General features: G+C 44.4%; 1 protein-coding gene and 1 non-coding gene across 2 annotated transcripts in view; one reads left to right on the top strand and one right to left on the bottom strand.

The window, feature by feature from the left end:
- LOC124789482 (proton-coupled folate transporter) overlaps positions 1 to 16457 on the top strand; it is a 302728-nt gene that overhangs the window by 236741 nt on the left and 49530 nt on the right. The window contains exon 7 of the mRNA XM_047256860.1: positions 9771 to 9908. Coding sequence (XP_047112816.1) covers positions 9771 to 9908 — 138 coding nt within the window. The remainder of the gene's footprint in view (positions 1 to 9770; positions 9909 to 16457) is intronic.
- Positions 10380 to 10453, bottom strand: Trnas-cga. The gene has a single exon. It is a non-coding gene; the product is annotated as a tRNA-Ser (tRNA).

Raw genomic sequence — 16457 nt, 5'->3', positions numbered from 1 at the left:
GCGTTTCCTGTAGGCATAGGACGTGACATTCGTTCGATCTGCACAAATCGGCCAGTATATCCTGTTTTTGTCTGGTGCTCAGTGTGGAACCACTAGCGACCGTTGAAAGCCATTCGACGTAACTTGAATCTGATCCGAAGTAGAAAAGGATGTTTACTACACATGGATATAATACAAGGTTCTGCATATAGCTGGATTGTTAACGTGCTTAAAAATGATGAAAGTACTGTCCCCATGTCTGGTATGGTAGATCATACATATTATCATGTATTGAAGACCACCAAGCGTCAAAATTCTGGGCAATAAACTCTTCTGCCGGCTGTACAGTCTGATGTGGAAGCTCTGTCAAAATCTTCCGTAATTTCTCATAGAAATTATGTATATATAGCTGCCATTTGATGCATTCATGAATAGCATGGTGGATCGCATCGCTTGAATACGTTAAATTCTTAAATGTATGTTGCGAAATTCTCTTTTGTGTCAACCTTTTCATCTCAAAGTAGCAATTGCAACCTACAACCTCAATTGTTTGTTGGATGTGTTCCAATCTGTCTTCCTCTACAGATTTTACCCTCTACAGTTCCCTCTAGCGCCAGTTATGTTCTGATGTTTTAACAGATGTCCTATCATCCTGCCCCTTTTTCTGGTCAATGTTTTCCATGTAGTCTTTTTTCGCCGATTCTGCAGAAAACCTCGTCATTCCTTACCTTATCTGTCTACCTAATTTTCAGAATCATTCTGTAGCACCGCATCTCAAATACTTCGATACTCTTGTGTTCCGGTTTTTCCACAGTCCACGTTTCACTACCATACGATGCTGAGTTCCAAACATACATTTTCAGAAATTTCTTCCTCAAATTAGGGCCAATGTTCGCCAGGAACGTCTTTTTTACCAGTACTAGTGTGCTTTTTATTTCCTCCTTTCTCCGTCCATTATGGGTTATTTTGCTGCCTAGGTAGCAGAATCCCTTAACTTCGTCTACTTCGTGATGCCCTATTCTGCTCTTAAGTTTCTCGCTGTTCTCATTTCTCCTCCTTCTCATTACTTTCATCTTTTTTCGATTTACTCTGAATCCACATTCTGCACTCATTAGACTCTTCATTCCATCCAATAGATCATGTAATTCTTATTTACTGAGGATAGCCATGTCATTAGCGAATCTTATCATTGATATCCTTTCACGCTGAACTTTAATTCCAGTCTTGAACCTCTCTTTTATTTGTATCATTACGTCTTCGATGTACAGATTGAGCAGTAGGGACGAAAGATTACATCGCTATCTTACATCCTTTTTAATCCAAGCACTTTGTTCTTGGTCTTCCAATCTTATTATTCTTTGTTTTTGTACAGATTGTATATTACCTGTGTTTCCCAACAGTTTACCCGTACGTTTCTCAGAATTTCGAACATCTTAACTCCAGCTTAGGTTGTCGAACGCATTTTGCATGTTGACAGACCCTATGAACGTGCCTTCAATTTTCTTCAGGCTTGCTTCCATTATCAACTGCAACATCAGAACTGCCTCTCTGGTGGCTTTACCTTTCCTAAAGCTAAGCTGATAGTCATCTAACATATCCTCAATTTCTTTTCCATTCTTCTGTATATTATTCTTGTCAGAAACTTGTATTCATGGGCTGTTAAGCTGGTTGTGCGATAATTGTCGCACTTGTCGGCTCTTGCAAATTTCGTAGTTGCGTGGATGATGTTTATCAGAAAGTCTGATGGTATATCACCAGTCTCATACGTTCTACACACCAACGTTATTTTGCTGTCACTTCATCCAATAATTTTAGAAATTCCGTTGGAATGTTATCTGACCTTCTGCCTTATTTGATCTTAAGTCATCCAAAGCTCGTTTAAATCCTGCTTTTAATACTAGGTGCCCTATTTCTTCTCTGTCGACACCTGTTTCTTCTTTGATCACACTATCGGACAAGTCCTCCCTTCATAAGGGCTTCTTAGTATAATATTACCGCACTCTCTTTTAATTTCACCAAAGGTTGTTTTGACTTTTCTGTACGCTGACTCCGTCCTTCTGACATTCATTTCTTTTTCGATTTCCTCACACTTGTCATGCAGCCATTTCGCATTAGCTTCCATGCACTTTCTATTTCATTCCTAAGTGACTTGTATTTCTGTATTCCCGAAATTCCTTGAACATTCTTGTACATCCTCCATTTGTCGATCAATTGAAGTATTTCATCTATATCTACGTAGGTACTCGGCAAGCTTCGGTGCGGATCGGGGTGGAGGGCACCCTGTACCACTACTAGTCATTTCCTTTCTTGTTCCACTCGCAAACAGAGCGAGGGAAAAAGAGCTGTCTACATGCCTCCGTATGAGCCCTAATTTCTCGCATTTTATCTTCGTGGTCCTTACGAGCAATGTATGTTGGCGGCAGTAGAATCGTTCGGTAGTCAGCTTTAAATGCCGATTCTGTAAATTTTCTCAATTTTCTGGAAAAGAACATCGCTTTCCCTCCAGAGATTCCCGTCTGAGTTCCCGAAGCTTCTCTGCAACACTTACGTGTTGTTCGAACCTACCGGTAACAAATTTAGCAGTACTCGTGTGAGTTGTCTCGATGTCTTCCTTTAAACCGATCTTTGGGCACAAATACCAAGTCTGGGTTGTAATCCTTATTCCAGCTTGCAGAGTGGAAGGTTCCCTTGTCTTTCACATCAAAGACCAAGTGCATGCTGATAGTTTCTGCCCATTGAGCTAGTAACTCCCCACTGACATCGACGGTGTCATACCGCCAATCCGTGTGATGGCTGTTAAAGTCTCCAGTGTATATACAAGGGTGATCGAAAGCCGGCAGAACTGTGGAGGTCCAATTCACACTTGGAGGCTTGTACAGGTTGACAATTTTTAAGTCGTTTGTCTGGATTACTATTGTGTAGATGTGGTTAACGTCTTTAGAATCAATTACATGCACTCCGCTTAGACCTGACTTCACATAAGTGGCTATTCCATATTGTGGATGATGGATAGCTTCGACCAGTGTATAACCAGGTATTCGTCCTCTACGCTGAAGATCTTGCTCATATTTGGTATGTGTTTCTTGAATACTGACAACATCAATGTTAAGTTCATACAGTTGTTTCTGTAGATACATTTGGCAGAGCTTATGCCTTCGATATTAAGCTGCATAACACGAACTAGGTGTTTCTCGTCTCTAGTTGGATGGTCCTGAAAAGGACGGTTATTACTTATGTTTCCGGGCATATAGTATATCACCTATGACACTGTTGCTCGTTTAGCACCACCCAGGGGTCACGTGCAGGGTAATATAGGTTGCTACCCACTCTGTTCTCCAAATCATTTATGTACATAGAGAGAGCAGCGGTCCTATCACACTTAACTGGTTGAAAAACACGGACTTTAAGGTTTAATCTTGTCTAGTATCATATGTATATTGTATAAAATCATCTGCCTTATATCAACTGTATATTGTATAAAATCAACAAACGATTAAATAAATAAATTTAAACTGATATGATACAGATCCCAAATACTCGAGCAGTACTCAAGAATCGATCGCACCAGAGTCCTATGTGTGGTCTCCTTTACAGACGAACCACACTTTCCCAGAATTCTCCCAATAAACCGAAGTCGACCATTCGCCTTTCCTACCACAGTCCTCATATGGTCGATCCATTTTGTATAGCTTTGAAACGTTACGCCTGGATATTTAAACGACGTGACTGTGTCAAGCAGAGCACAAATAACGCTGTATCTGAACATCACGGGTTCATTTTTCCTACACATCCGCATTAAGTTACATTTTTCCACATTTAGAGCTAACTGCCATTCATCACACCAACTAGAAATTTTGTCTGAGTCGTCTTGTATCCTCCTACAGTCACTCAACTTCGATACCTCACCAAACACCACAGAATTATTAGCAAACAACCACAGATTGCTGTCCACCCTGTCTGCCAATCATTTATGTATATAGAGAGAAAACAGCGGTCCTACCACACTTCCCTTGGCCACTCCTGACGATACCCTTGTCTCTGATGAACACTCGCCTTCGAGGACAACATACTGAGTTTTATAACTTAAAAACTCTTCGAGCTACTCACAAATCTGTAAACCTATTCCATATGGTCGTACCTTCGTTAACAGCCTGCAGTGGGGCACCGTGTCCAAAGCTTTTCGGAAATCTACAAATGTGGAACCTACCTGTTGCCATTCGGCCATGATTCGCAATATATCGTGTGAGAAAAAGGCGAGCTGAGTTTCACTCGAGCGATACGTTCTAAAATTCGTGGACATAAGCTCTCAGTCTCAAGAAAATTTATTATATTCGAACAGAATATGTTCAAGGATTCTGCAGCAAACCGAAGTTAGGGACATTGATCTGTTGTTTTGCGGATCCAGTCACCTGCGACTTTTTTCCAGTTGCCTGTGACTTTGGGCTGCGCGAAAGATTCGCGGTAAATGAAAACTAGGTAAGGGGCCTGTCCCGTAGAGTACTCTTTGTAATACAAAATTGGGATTCCATCCAGATCTTGTGACTTACTTGATTTCAAATTTTTCAATTGTTTCTCTACGACAGGGATGCTTATTACTACGTCGTCGATAGGGGAGTCTATCCGAATGTCAAATGACGTTATGTTTGTACGATTCTCCTGCGTACATGATTTCTTGAACGAGAAATTTAAAACTTCGGCTTTCATTTTGGTATCTTCAACTGCCACACCAATCTGGTCAACAATGGGCTAGATGGAAGCCTTAGACCCACTTAGCGATTTTACATAGAATCTGAATTTTCTCGGGTTTTCTGCCAGATCCTTTGCTAATGTGTGACGGTGACAGCTGTTGTATGCCTCGCGTGTGGATCTTTTCACAGACGAACGAATCCCTACTAACCTTTGCTTGTTATTTGTGCGTTCTCTTTTGAACCGAGAGTGCAACAGTCTCTGCTTGAAACTTCCTGGCAGATTAAAACTGTGTGCCCGACCGAGACTCGAACTCGGGACCTTTGCCTTTCGCGGGCAAGTGCTCTACCATTTCATATCAGCGCACACTCCGCTGCAGAGTGAAAATCTCATTCTGGAGTCTCTGCTTCCTCAGCATTTTCCAAATTTCGTTATTACACCACGGTGTGTCTTTTCCATCCTTAATTCTCTTACTAGGCACATAACTCTCCAGGCCACGATTTACAATGTGCTTGAACTTTGCCCATAATTCCTGGAACTAAGTGATGTCAATTTACTGTCTAAGTGAGATTCTAACAGTTGCTTATCTGCTCTATCTAGCAGAAACACTTTCCTAGCCTTCTAGACTGACTTATTGATTTTCGTAACCAAATTTGCTATAGAGGCATCATGATCGCTAATCTCCGTTTCTGTACTGACGTTTTCGATAAGATCCAGCCTATTTGTGGCTACAAGGTCTAAGTTATTTCCATTGCTGTGGACTGCCGAACCAGGTGCCCGTGGTTTCTTCGCAGGTACATTCCTTGTGCTAATGCATTTGTTTTGAACTTTTGTGGGTGCCCTTTTTAGAGATGTCCATTCCTCTTCAACTGATCTGCAGCGCATTAATTTGGAGCTTTGTGGATATGTCATCTAAAAGTTTAATACGAAGTGTGTGTTCTGTATACACTGACGAGCGAAAACATTATGACATTTGGAACGAAATATATCACTGTTTCTGTGTATTAGGTATCCGACACTTGCTTGGTAGGTTTGTGGATATATGTGGCATTGGATGTCTACGCACAGGTCATGTAATTCGCGTAGATAAAGGGCCTCTGATTTGCGTACGTCTTGATGGGGCCCTATTGCGCTCCAAATGGGTTCCATAAGATTAACACCAGGCGAATTTCGTCTCCGTGACATCAGCGTGAGTTCACTATAATGATCCTCAAACCACTGTAGCACGGTTCTGACTCCGAGACACGGTCAATTGTATTGCTGAAAGATGACATTGCCGTCGGCGAAGACATCAAGAATGAAGAGATCTAGGTGGTTCGCAACTGTCAGCGTGTCTTCGATTACTATCGCAAGTCCACGCAAGCGCCAGATAATGTCTCCCATAGGGCAATACTGCTCCTATCAGCCTGCGTCTGTGGCGCGTTGATCTTTTCGAGCCACTGTTCATCTGGATGACGGCGTTGGTGGTGACGATCATCGACCTATTGTAGCCAAAGTGTCATTCACTCGAAGAGCCGAGACGTTTCCATTAATCGACGGTCAATCCTGATGGTCACGTGCCCACTGCAATGGTAACTGGCGACGTCGTTAGGTCAACATGTGAAGATGTAGTGGTGATTTGCTGCGGATCTCCGTGTTCAACGATGTACGATGAACGATGTGATCACAAATACTTGTGCGTGCACCAGCATTGTGCTCTTTGGGCAGAGATGCCACAGATCTACATCTACAGCTACATGGATACTCTGCCAATCACATTCACGGCAGAGGGTTCATCGAACTACCTTCTCAATTCTCTATTATTCCAATCTCGTATAGAGCGCGGAAAGAACGAACACCTGTATCTTTCTGTACGAGCTCTGATTTCACTTATTTTATCGTGGTGATCGTTCCTCCAACAACAAAATATTTTCGTATTCGGAGGGGAAAGTTGGTGATTGGAATTTCGTGAGAAGTTCCCGTCGCAACGAAAAACGTCTTTCTTTTAACGATTTCCAACCCAAATCATGTATCATTTCTGCGACACGCTCTCCCATAGTTCGCGATAATACAAAGCGTGCTGCCTTTCTTTGAACTTTTTCAATGTACTCCGTCAGTGCTATCTGGTAAGGACCCCACACCGCGCAGCAGTATTCTAAAAGAGGACGGACAAACATAGTGCAGGCAGTCTCCTTAGTAGGTCTGTTACATTTTCTAAGTGTCCTGCCAATAAAACGCAGTCTTTGTTTCCCTTCCCACAGTATTATCTATGTGTTCCTTCCAATTCAGGTTGTTAGTAATTGTAATACCTAGGTATTTAGTTGAATTTACGGTTTTTAAATTAGACTGATTTATCGTGTAACCGAAGTTTAACGGATTCCTTTTACCATTCATGTGGATGACCTCACACTTTTCGTTATTTAAGGTCAACTGCCACTTTTCGCACCATTCCGATATGTCTTCTAAATCGTTTTGCAGTTTGTTTTGATCTTCTGATGATCTTATTAGTCGATAAACGACGGCGTCATCTACAAACAACCGAAGGCGGCTGCTCAGATTTTCTCCAAAAGCGTGTATATAGATAAGCAACAACAAAGGGCCTATAGCACTACCTTGGGGAACGCCTGAAATCACTTCTGTTTTACTCGATGACTTTCCGTCAATTACTACGAACTGTGACCTCTCTGACAGGAAATCACAAATCCAGTCACAAACTGAGACGATATTCCATAAGCACGCAATTTCACTACGAGCCGCTTGTGTGGTAGAGTGTCAAAAGCTTTCCGGAAATCCAGAAACACGGAATCGATCTGAAATCCCTTGTCAATAGCACTCAACACTTCATGTGAATAAAGAGCTAGTAGTGTTTCACAGGAACGATGTTTTCTGAACCCGTGTTGACTGTGTGTCAATAGACCGTTTTCTTCGAGGTAATTCATAATGTTCGAGCACAGTATATGTTCTAAAATCCTGCTGCATATCGATATGGGCCTGTAATTTTGTGGATTACTCCTACTACCTTTCTTGAATATTGGTGTGACCTGTGCAACCTTCCAGTCACCATCTGTCGTACTTTGCACGGCAGACAAGGCTCAGAACCTCACGTTCTGTGAAGAGTCGTGGACGTCCAACCATTTAGCGTCTAGTGGTGGTTTCACTGTCCTTCTTCCTCTTTCCGTAGATGCTCAGAAGAGTAGCACGTGAACATTACCTGCTTCGCCTTTTTCGAGATAATTGTTCATAGGTTCTGCGTAATAATAATCAGCCCCTTGTCAAGTCGCTTATCACAATGGAGTTCCTCATTAGCAGCCCGCATCTTCACTAAGGTGATCCTCCGTCAGTGTCTGCTCCGCTTGCATACTTTTGTTACTGCGTCACGTGTCTGTAACGCCACCAGGCGGCATCCAACGTCGTGGGGGGCAATGGTCCACATCTACATCTACATCTGCATGATTACTCTGCAATTCACATTTATGTGCTTGGCAGAGGGTTCATCGAGCCACAATCATACTATCTCTCTACCATTCCACTCCCGAACAGCGCGCGGGAAAAACGAACACCTATACCTTTCTGTTCGAGCTCTGATTTCTCTTATTTTATTTTGATGATCATTCCTACCTATGTAGGTTGGGCTCGACAAAATATTTTCGCATTCGGAAGAGAAAGTTGGTGACTGAAATTTCGTAAATAGATCTCGCCGCGACGAAAAACGTCTTTGCTTTAATGACTTCCATCCCAACTCGCGTATCATATCTGCCACACTCTTTCCCCTATTACGTGATAATACAAAACGAGCTGCCCTTTTTTGCACCCTTTCGATGTCCCCCGTCAATCCCACTTGGTAAGGATCTCACACCGCGCAGCAATATTCTAACAGAGGACGAACGAGTGTAGTGTAAGCTGTCTCTTTAGTGGACTTGTTGCATCTTCTAAGTGTCCTGCCAATGAAACGCAACCTTTGGCTCGCCTTCCCCACAATATTATCTATGTGGTCTTTCCAACTGAAATTATTCATAATTTTAACACCCAGGTACTTAGTTGAATTGACAGCCTTGAGAATTGTACTAGTTATCGAGTAATCGAATTCCAACGGATTTCTTTTGGAACTCATGTGGATCACCTCACACTTTTCGTTATTTAGCGTCAACTGCCACCTGTCACACCATACAGCAATCTTTTCTAAATCGCTTTGCAACTGATACTGGTCTTCGGATGACCTTACTAGACGGTAAATTACAGCATCATCTGCGAACAACCTAAGAGAACTGCTCAGATTGTCACCCAGGTCATTTATATAGATCAGGAACAGCAGAGGTCCCAGGACGCTTCCCTGGGGAACACCTGATATCACTTCAGTTTTACTCGATGATTTGCTGTCTGTTACTACGAACTGCGACCTTCCTGACAGGAAATCACGAATCCAGTCGCACAACTGAGACGATACCCCATAGGCCCGTTGCTTGATTAGAAGTCGCTTGTGAGGAACGGTGTCAAAAGCTTTCCGGAAATCTAGAAATACGGAATCAACTTGAGATCCCCTGTCGATAGCGGCCATTACTTCGTGCGAATAAAGAGCTAGCTGCGTTGCACATAAACGATGTTTTCTGAAACCATGCTGTTCACGTATCAATAGATCGTTCCCTTCGAGGTGATTCATAATGTTTGAATACAGTATATGCTCCAAAACCCTACGGCAAACCGACGTCAATGATATAGGTCTGTAGTTCGATGGATTACTCCTACTACCCTTCTTAAACAATGGTCATAATGTTTTGGCTTAGTGTAAAGTCATGTGGCCTTGATGGATTGGGAACTCTGCAGGGCAGTGCGGAGTGGCTGCGCGGTTTCAGGCGCCATGTGACGGATTGCGCGGCCCCTCCCGTCGGAGGTTCGATTCCTCCCTCGGGCGTGGGTGTGTGTTTGTTGTCCTTAGCGTAAGTTAGTGTAAGTAGTGTGTAAGTCTAGGGACCGAAGACCTCAGCAGTTTGGTCTCTTAGGAGTTCACACACATGTGAATATTTTTGTACCGTGAAGGACAAGTCCAGCTGCCTAGTTGTAAAGGTTTCCCTCCTTCGCTTACGACGCCACTGTTCCTCTGTGTAGCGCGGTGCTTTTCCTCGTTGCAGGCGTGCTGCTCGGGGTGCCTCTGATGAGCCGCCTGCTGCGGCTCTCGGACACCACGGTGGTGATGGTGGGCGCCGTCGCCCACGCCACCGCGCGGCTGCTGTACGCCTTCGCCAGCACTTCCGTCCTGCTCTACGTCGGTAAGTCGGCTGCCGCTTCCCAGTCGCATCGAGCTGCAACGGGGCGGCGTCTTCAACCCTAGTAATACCAGAGCGTTTCTCATAACGCACATTAGCAAGGGGGAGGGGGCCTACTTTCTGCCCATCCTACGTCCTAAAAACAATTTTAAAAAACTTCTTCCATTCTTGTTGACTTACGCAGGGTGAACGTTAATAAAACCGGCAGACTGCAGGTACGGATTCCTGTCTGTGAAATTAAGAAAAAATGTCCTTCGAACTTGTGTCCGGAAGTTCACGGTGTGCGTGCAATCGTCCCGGAACACAGTAGAGAGTTGCATCGTATCCGCGTCGCAACAAATGTTCAAAGTGACCTCCATGGGATGCAATGCATGAGTTCACACGTCGCATCATGGACTGCCGCACTCTTTCGCACGTTCTGACCTCTCTCCAAATAGTGTCACAGTTGAAACTTCCTGGCAGATTAAAACTGTGTGCACCGACCGAGACTCGAACTCGGGACCTTTGCCATTCGCGGGCAAGTGCTCTACCATCTGAGCTACCGAAGCACGACTCACGCCCGGTCCTCACAGCTTTACTTCTGACAGTATCTCGTCTTCTACCTTCCAAACTTTACAGAAGCTCTCCTGCGAAACTTGCAGAACTAGCACTCCTGAAAGAAATGATACTGCGGAAACATGGCTTCGCCACAGCATGGGGGATGTTTCCAGATTGAGATTTTCACTCTGCAGCGGAGTGTGCGCTGATATGAAACTTCGTGGCAGATTGAAACTGTGTGCACCGACCGAGACTCGAACTCGGGACCTTTGCCTTTCGCGGGCAAGTGCTCTACTATCTGAGCTACCGAAGCACGACTCACTCCCGGTCCTCACAGCTTTACTTCTGACAGTATCTCGTCTCCTACCTTCCAAACTTTACAGAAGTTCTCCTGCGAACCTTGCAGAACTAACACTCCTGAAAGAAAGGATACTGCGGAGACATGGCTTAGCCACAGCCTGGGGATGTTTCCAGAATGAGATTTTCACTCTGCAGCGGAGTGTGCGCTGATATGAAACATCCTGGCAGATTAAAACTGTGTGCACCGACCGAGACACGAACTCGGGACCTTTGCCTTTCGCAGGCAAGTGCTCTACCATCTGAGCTACCGAAGCACGACTCACGCCCGGTCCTCACAGCTGTACTTCTGCCAGTATATCGTCTCCTACCTTCCAAACTTTACAGAAGCTCTCCTGCGAACCTTGCAGAACTAGCACTCCTGAAAGAAAGGATACTGCGGAAACATGGCTTAGCCACCGCCTGGGGGATGTTCCAGAATGAGATTTTCACTCTGCAGCGGAGCTCGCAGGAGAGCTTCTGTAAAGTTGGGAAGGTAGGAGACGAGATACTGACAGAAGTAAAGCTGTGAGGACCGGGCGTGAGTCGTGCTTCGGTATCTCAGATGGTAGAGCACTTGCCCGCGAAAGGCAAAGGTCCCGAGTTCGAGCCTCGGTCGGTGCACACAGTTTTAATCTGCCAGGAAGTTTCATATCAGCGCACACTCCGCTGCAGAGTGAAAATCTCATTCTGGCAGTATCACAGTTGTGGTGAACATGGTGTTGAAGGGTGTGCACATCACTAACTGGTTGAGCATAAACAACGATTTTCAAGTGCCCCCGAAGGGTTTAAGTCTGTGATCTAACAGGCCATTCTACAGGTCCTCCGTGTCCTATGCAGCATCTGGAGGAGATTTTGTTGAGGGTTGGGTTGGGTTGTTTGGGGGAGGAGACCAGACAGCGAGGTCATCGATCTGATCGGATTAGGGAAGGATGGGGAAGGAAGTCGGCGGTGCCCTTTCAAAGGAGCCATCCCGGCATTTGCGTGGAGCCAGTTAGGGAAATGATGGAAAACCTAAATGAGGTCGGTCGGACGCGGGATTGAACCGTCGTCCTCCCGAATGCGAGTCCAGTGTGCTAACCACTGCGCCACCTCGCTCGGTTCTGTTGTTGAGGTATCGGCTCACTGTAATGCGGGAATAGGGTTGTCCTCCGTCAGGGAGAAACACATTCCTGATTCGGAGTGGCGGAAAAAAGGTTCCGTGAACATGTGTCCTCAAATGCTTCGCTGCCACTGTAGATGGCGCTGACGAATGAAAATTCCTCTGGACACATGTCATGTGTTCCTTGTGTGCTGCAGGCCGTGTGATTGACACAGCGTATTGTAAGCATAATTGTCGATACTCACGTCGGGAACATATGGAAACAGTAGAGAGGTGGCACAGCTATTGCAAAACAGCTCTCCTCACAGGCAACAACCGCATCACACATTTCAAACCCTCTTTGGGCATTTTTGTGAACATGGGTCCTTACAGATAGAGAACGTGCAGGGAGGTGGCGCACTGTCGACTGTGTGTACACACGATTTGGAGGACCGTGTTCTACAGGATGTTGAGACAGACTCTACTGCAACCTGCAGGTGTAAGCCAAAGTACGATTATGTGTATCCTGCATGACAACCACTACTATCCCTATCGCCTGCAACGAGTGCTACGATTATCAGGAGCGGGTTTCTTCCTATTGGAAGGATTTTGCCGACGGTTTTTGTACGAAGCCGTCACACTTATGGGATTTTTGTTGTCAGTCGTCTTTATAGATGAAGCAACCTTTACCAGAACTGGCTTCATTAGTCTGTATGACAGACAGTTCTCGGGGAACTGTTGAGGCGTCTCATCAGCTTCGGTTTGGCCTCAATGTTTGGACAGGGATTCTTGACGACCGCTTACTTGGACCGGTTATTATTCCACAACACCTCGGTGGAGGAACGTGGACTGCCTGTGATTTACTCTGCCTGGGCTGCCTGAGAATGTGCTTTTGGCAGTACGACAGATAATGTGGATTCTGCACGACGGAGCACCACACCGCTTCTGCATTACAGTTCACCGATACCTTAACGACATCTTCCCTCGACGATGGATATGAACACAGAGGCCTGTCCCATCACATGCTAGACCCCCGTAGTTAAACCCGCTGGATTTTTACCTCTGGAGCCATCTGAAAAGCGTTGTGTGTACTCAGCCAGTTCATCATGTGCAGACTCTTCATCAGCATGTCCATGACGCCTGTGACGCTATTTGGAGAGAGCCCAGAACATGCAAAAAGTTCGGGAATCCGTGATGCGACGTGTCAACGCTTCATTTCATCCCATGGAGATGACTTTGAAAATTTGTTGTGGCTTGGATGCGATGCAACTCTGTACTGTGTTTCGGGACGATTTGTTGTTGTTGCACACACACCGTCCATTTCCGGACACAAGTTCGTAGGACCTGCTTCCCCGATTTCCAGTCAGAAATCCGTACCCGCACTTTGTCGGCTTTACTAAAGTTCATCGTTTATTAACAACATACATTTCAAAGCTATATTGATGTGTAACTAGGGTCCTGAACCTGAAAATATCTTTTAACAAACTGTTAGCTATATCAACACACTTCGAGTAATGTGTACTACCGGCGGGAGGTGGGGGTGTACTTTATGCCTATCCCCAAAAAAATGCCGGTCGCGGTGGTCTCGCGGTTCTAGGCGCGCAGTCCAGAACCGCGCGACTGCTACGGTCGCAGGTTCGAATCCTGCCTCGGGCATGGATGTATGTGATGTCCTTAGGTTAGTTAGGTTTAAGTAGTTCTAAGTTCTAGGGGACTGATGACCACAGCTGTTAAGTCCCATAGTGCTCAGAGCCATTTGAACCCAAAAAATACAGATTTTGTTTGTTGTTGCTGATTTTTATTCACAACATACTTTTTAAAGACATGTTGATGCTTAAGTGAGAACCTGAACCTGAAAATATTGAATATGAATTTCTCTGGAGAGAGTCACATTCACTACTAAGAGTTAAATTTTTGTGTTAGGTTTAGCTGAAAAATTTAAAACATTTATGGAATCTGTAGAAGTATTTATTCAGCACAATAAATGTACTGTTCAGATTTTTAATATATAAAGTAATCAACCAGATTACAATATTGTGAAAAGGTGAGCATAAAGTACTCCACCCCCATGGTGCTTCCACAATTAATCTAAATATGTATAAGAACTGATGAGTGAATGTTGCAGAGTTCTCTCACTTTCTTTTGCCACGTTTAGTGTCATCTAGCGCAGTCTTTGTAACTCGGCAGGTCAGTCTGTCCTGTATAACTTGTTTCCTCTTGGGAACTTTGCAGTTGTATTTGTGTGCATCTACTTGTGATGCTGAAGTAATTAGATTAGGAAATAAGACATTAAATGTACTAGATGTATTTTGCTCTTTGAGCAGTCAAGTAACTAGTGATTGCTGAAACAGAGAGGGTATAAAATGCATACTGCCTATAGCACGAAGAGCATTTCTGAAAAAGTGGAATTTTTTAAGCTCTAACATGTATTTTTGTGTTAGGAAGTATTTTATGTAATTATTTGTATGGAGTGTAGCCTCGTACAGAAGTGAAACGTGGACTATGAAAAGTTCCGATAAGAAGAGAAGAGAAATTTTTGAAATGTGGTGCTGCAGAAGGATCTGTAGATCGAGTGAGGAAGTACTGAATCTGATCAGGGAAAAAAGAAATGTTTGAGACAACTTGACTAAAAGAAGGCCTCGGTTGACAGGACATATCTTAAGGCATGATGAAATCGTTAATTCGCTAATGGAGGGAAATTTGTGTGTGGGGGCCCAAGGGGTGGGGGGGGGGGGAGGTTATTATAGAAGGAGACCAAGATATGAATTCAGTAAGCAGGTTCGAATCGATGTAGATAGCAGCAGTTATTTGGAGATGAAGACGTTTGCACAGGATAGAGTAGTGCCGAGAGCTGCATCAAACCAGTCTTCAGACTACAGACTACAAAGACAACAATGCGTTCTTTTGTTCAGGACATGCAGATTTTTCCGAGGCACTGCAGCGAGAGGACACTCATATGTCTCACAAGGGGCCACATTGCAATTGACTTTTTATAAATTTTAATATTTGTAGGTCGTGAAGGTCATAACTCAAGTATACCTCTGCTAAAGCAATTCGATGCAACTCCCAAAAACACTTGGGAAAATCGATCTTGAAGGTTTTCATCCATTTTTAATATGCTAAATAAGGTGGTTTTCTTTCGATAAGCAATATGGCTGTGTGGAACAATACTCTTTTAACGCTTGAGGAGACCTGGGTCCGAATCATGGTGTTATCAACTTTTTAACAAAGGTGCATGTTCTATGAGCATTCACTTGACTTGGAAAATACAAAAAAATAATTTTTTAATTATACAGTCTTTATTATCGATTCTGTATAAAAGATCTATAGTTATGAATTTTTATTTGCATCGAAAGCTGGATTTTTCTGAGCAGTATATACACTGATGAGCCAAAATATTATGAGCACCTGCTTAATATTCAAATAACTTATGAGTTTGCTGCCGGGTGACGTCATCGACTACCGCGGTGGTCGACGACGTCACCCGGCAGCAAACCCGTAAGTTATTTGAACTTTCAATTCGCCGGGAAAAGTTAAGATCTCACCTGCTTAACAGCTTGTATGTCCGTCTTTGGAATGAAATACGTTGCTGATTGTGAGTATCAGGGATCCAACAGTTTGTTGATAGGTTTATGGAGCAGTTTGTTGATTGGTTTGTCGAGGTATGTGGCATTAGATGTCTACGCACAGGTCATGTAATTCCCACAAATAACGGGTCGCTTATCTGCGGTGATGGCACCCTATAGCGACCCAGATGGGTGCTACAGGATTTACATCAGGCGAATTTGGTCGGCGAGACATCAACCACTGTAGCACGGTTCTGGCTCCGAGACACGGACAGTTACACTGCTGAAAGATGACATCACCAGTGGGGAAGGCATCAAGGATGAAGGGATAGACGAGGTTCGCAGCTGTCAACGTGTCTTCGCTTGCTACCACAGGTCCCATAGCACAATACCGCTCCCATCCCCTGTGTCCGCGGCGCGCTGCAAGTTTCGAGCCGTCGTTCATCTCGATGGCGGCCTTTGTGGAGACGACCAGCGATGGTCCCGTGCCTGCTGAAATCGAAATTGACAATTTCGTTGGGTCATCATGTGAACATGTAGGGGTGATTTGCTGTGGAGCTCCATCTTCAACAATGTACGATGGCCAGTTTCCTCCGAAACACTTGTGTATGCACAAGCATTGTGTTCTTCCGGCAGAGATGCCACACATCGCCTTCAAACCTACTTTACAGAACTGACAAGCATCCTATCCCCATATTGTGTGAAGAGTCGTGGACATCCAACCATTTAGCGCCTAGTGGTAAATGCACTGTCCTTCTACCTCCATAGATGTTTACGACAGTAGCACGTGAACATTCGACCAACTTCTCCGTTTTCGAGACACTCGTTCACAGGCTCTGCATAATAATGATAATCTGCCCTTGATCAAAGACGCTCATCTCAACGAATTTCCCCATTTACAGTCAATATCGTTGCTAGGGTGACCCCCGTCAGTGTCAGTGTCTAGGGTGACCATCTGGCGGCATCCAATGTCCTGTCGGGCAGTGGTTCAAAATGGTTCAAATGGCTCTGAGCACTATGGGACTTAACTTC

Source organism: Schistocerca piceifrons, chromosome 3 (assembly GCF_021461385.2).
Source record: "Schistocerca piceifrons isolate TAMUIC-IGC-003096 chromosome 3, iqSchPice1.1, whole genome shotgun sequence".
Lineage (NCBI taxonomy): Eukaryota > Metazoa > Arthropoda > Insecta > Orthoptera > Acrididae > Schistocerca > Schistocerca piceifrons.
This window is presented reverse-complemented; position numbering and strand designations above follow the sequence as displayed.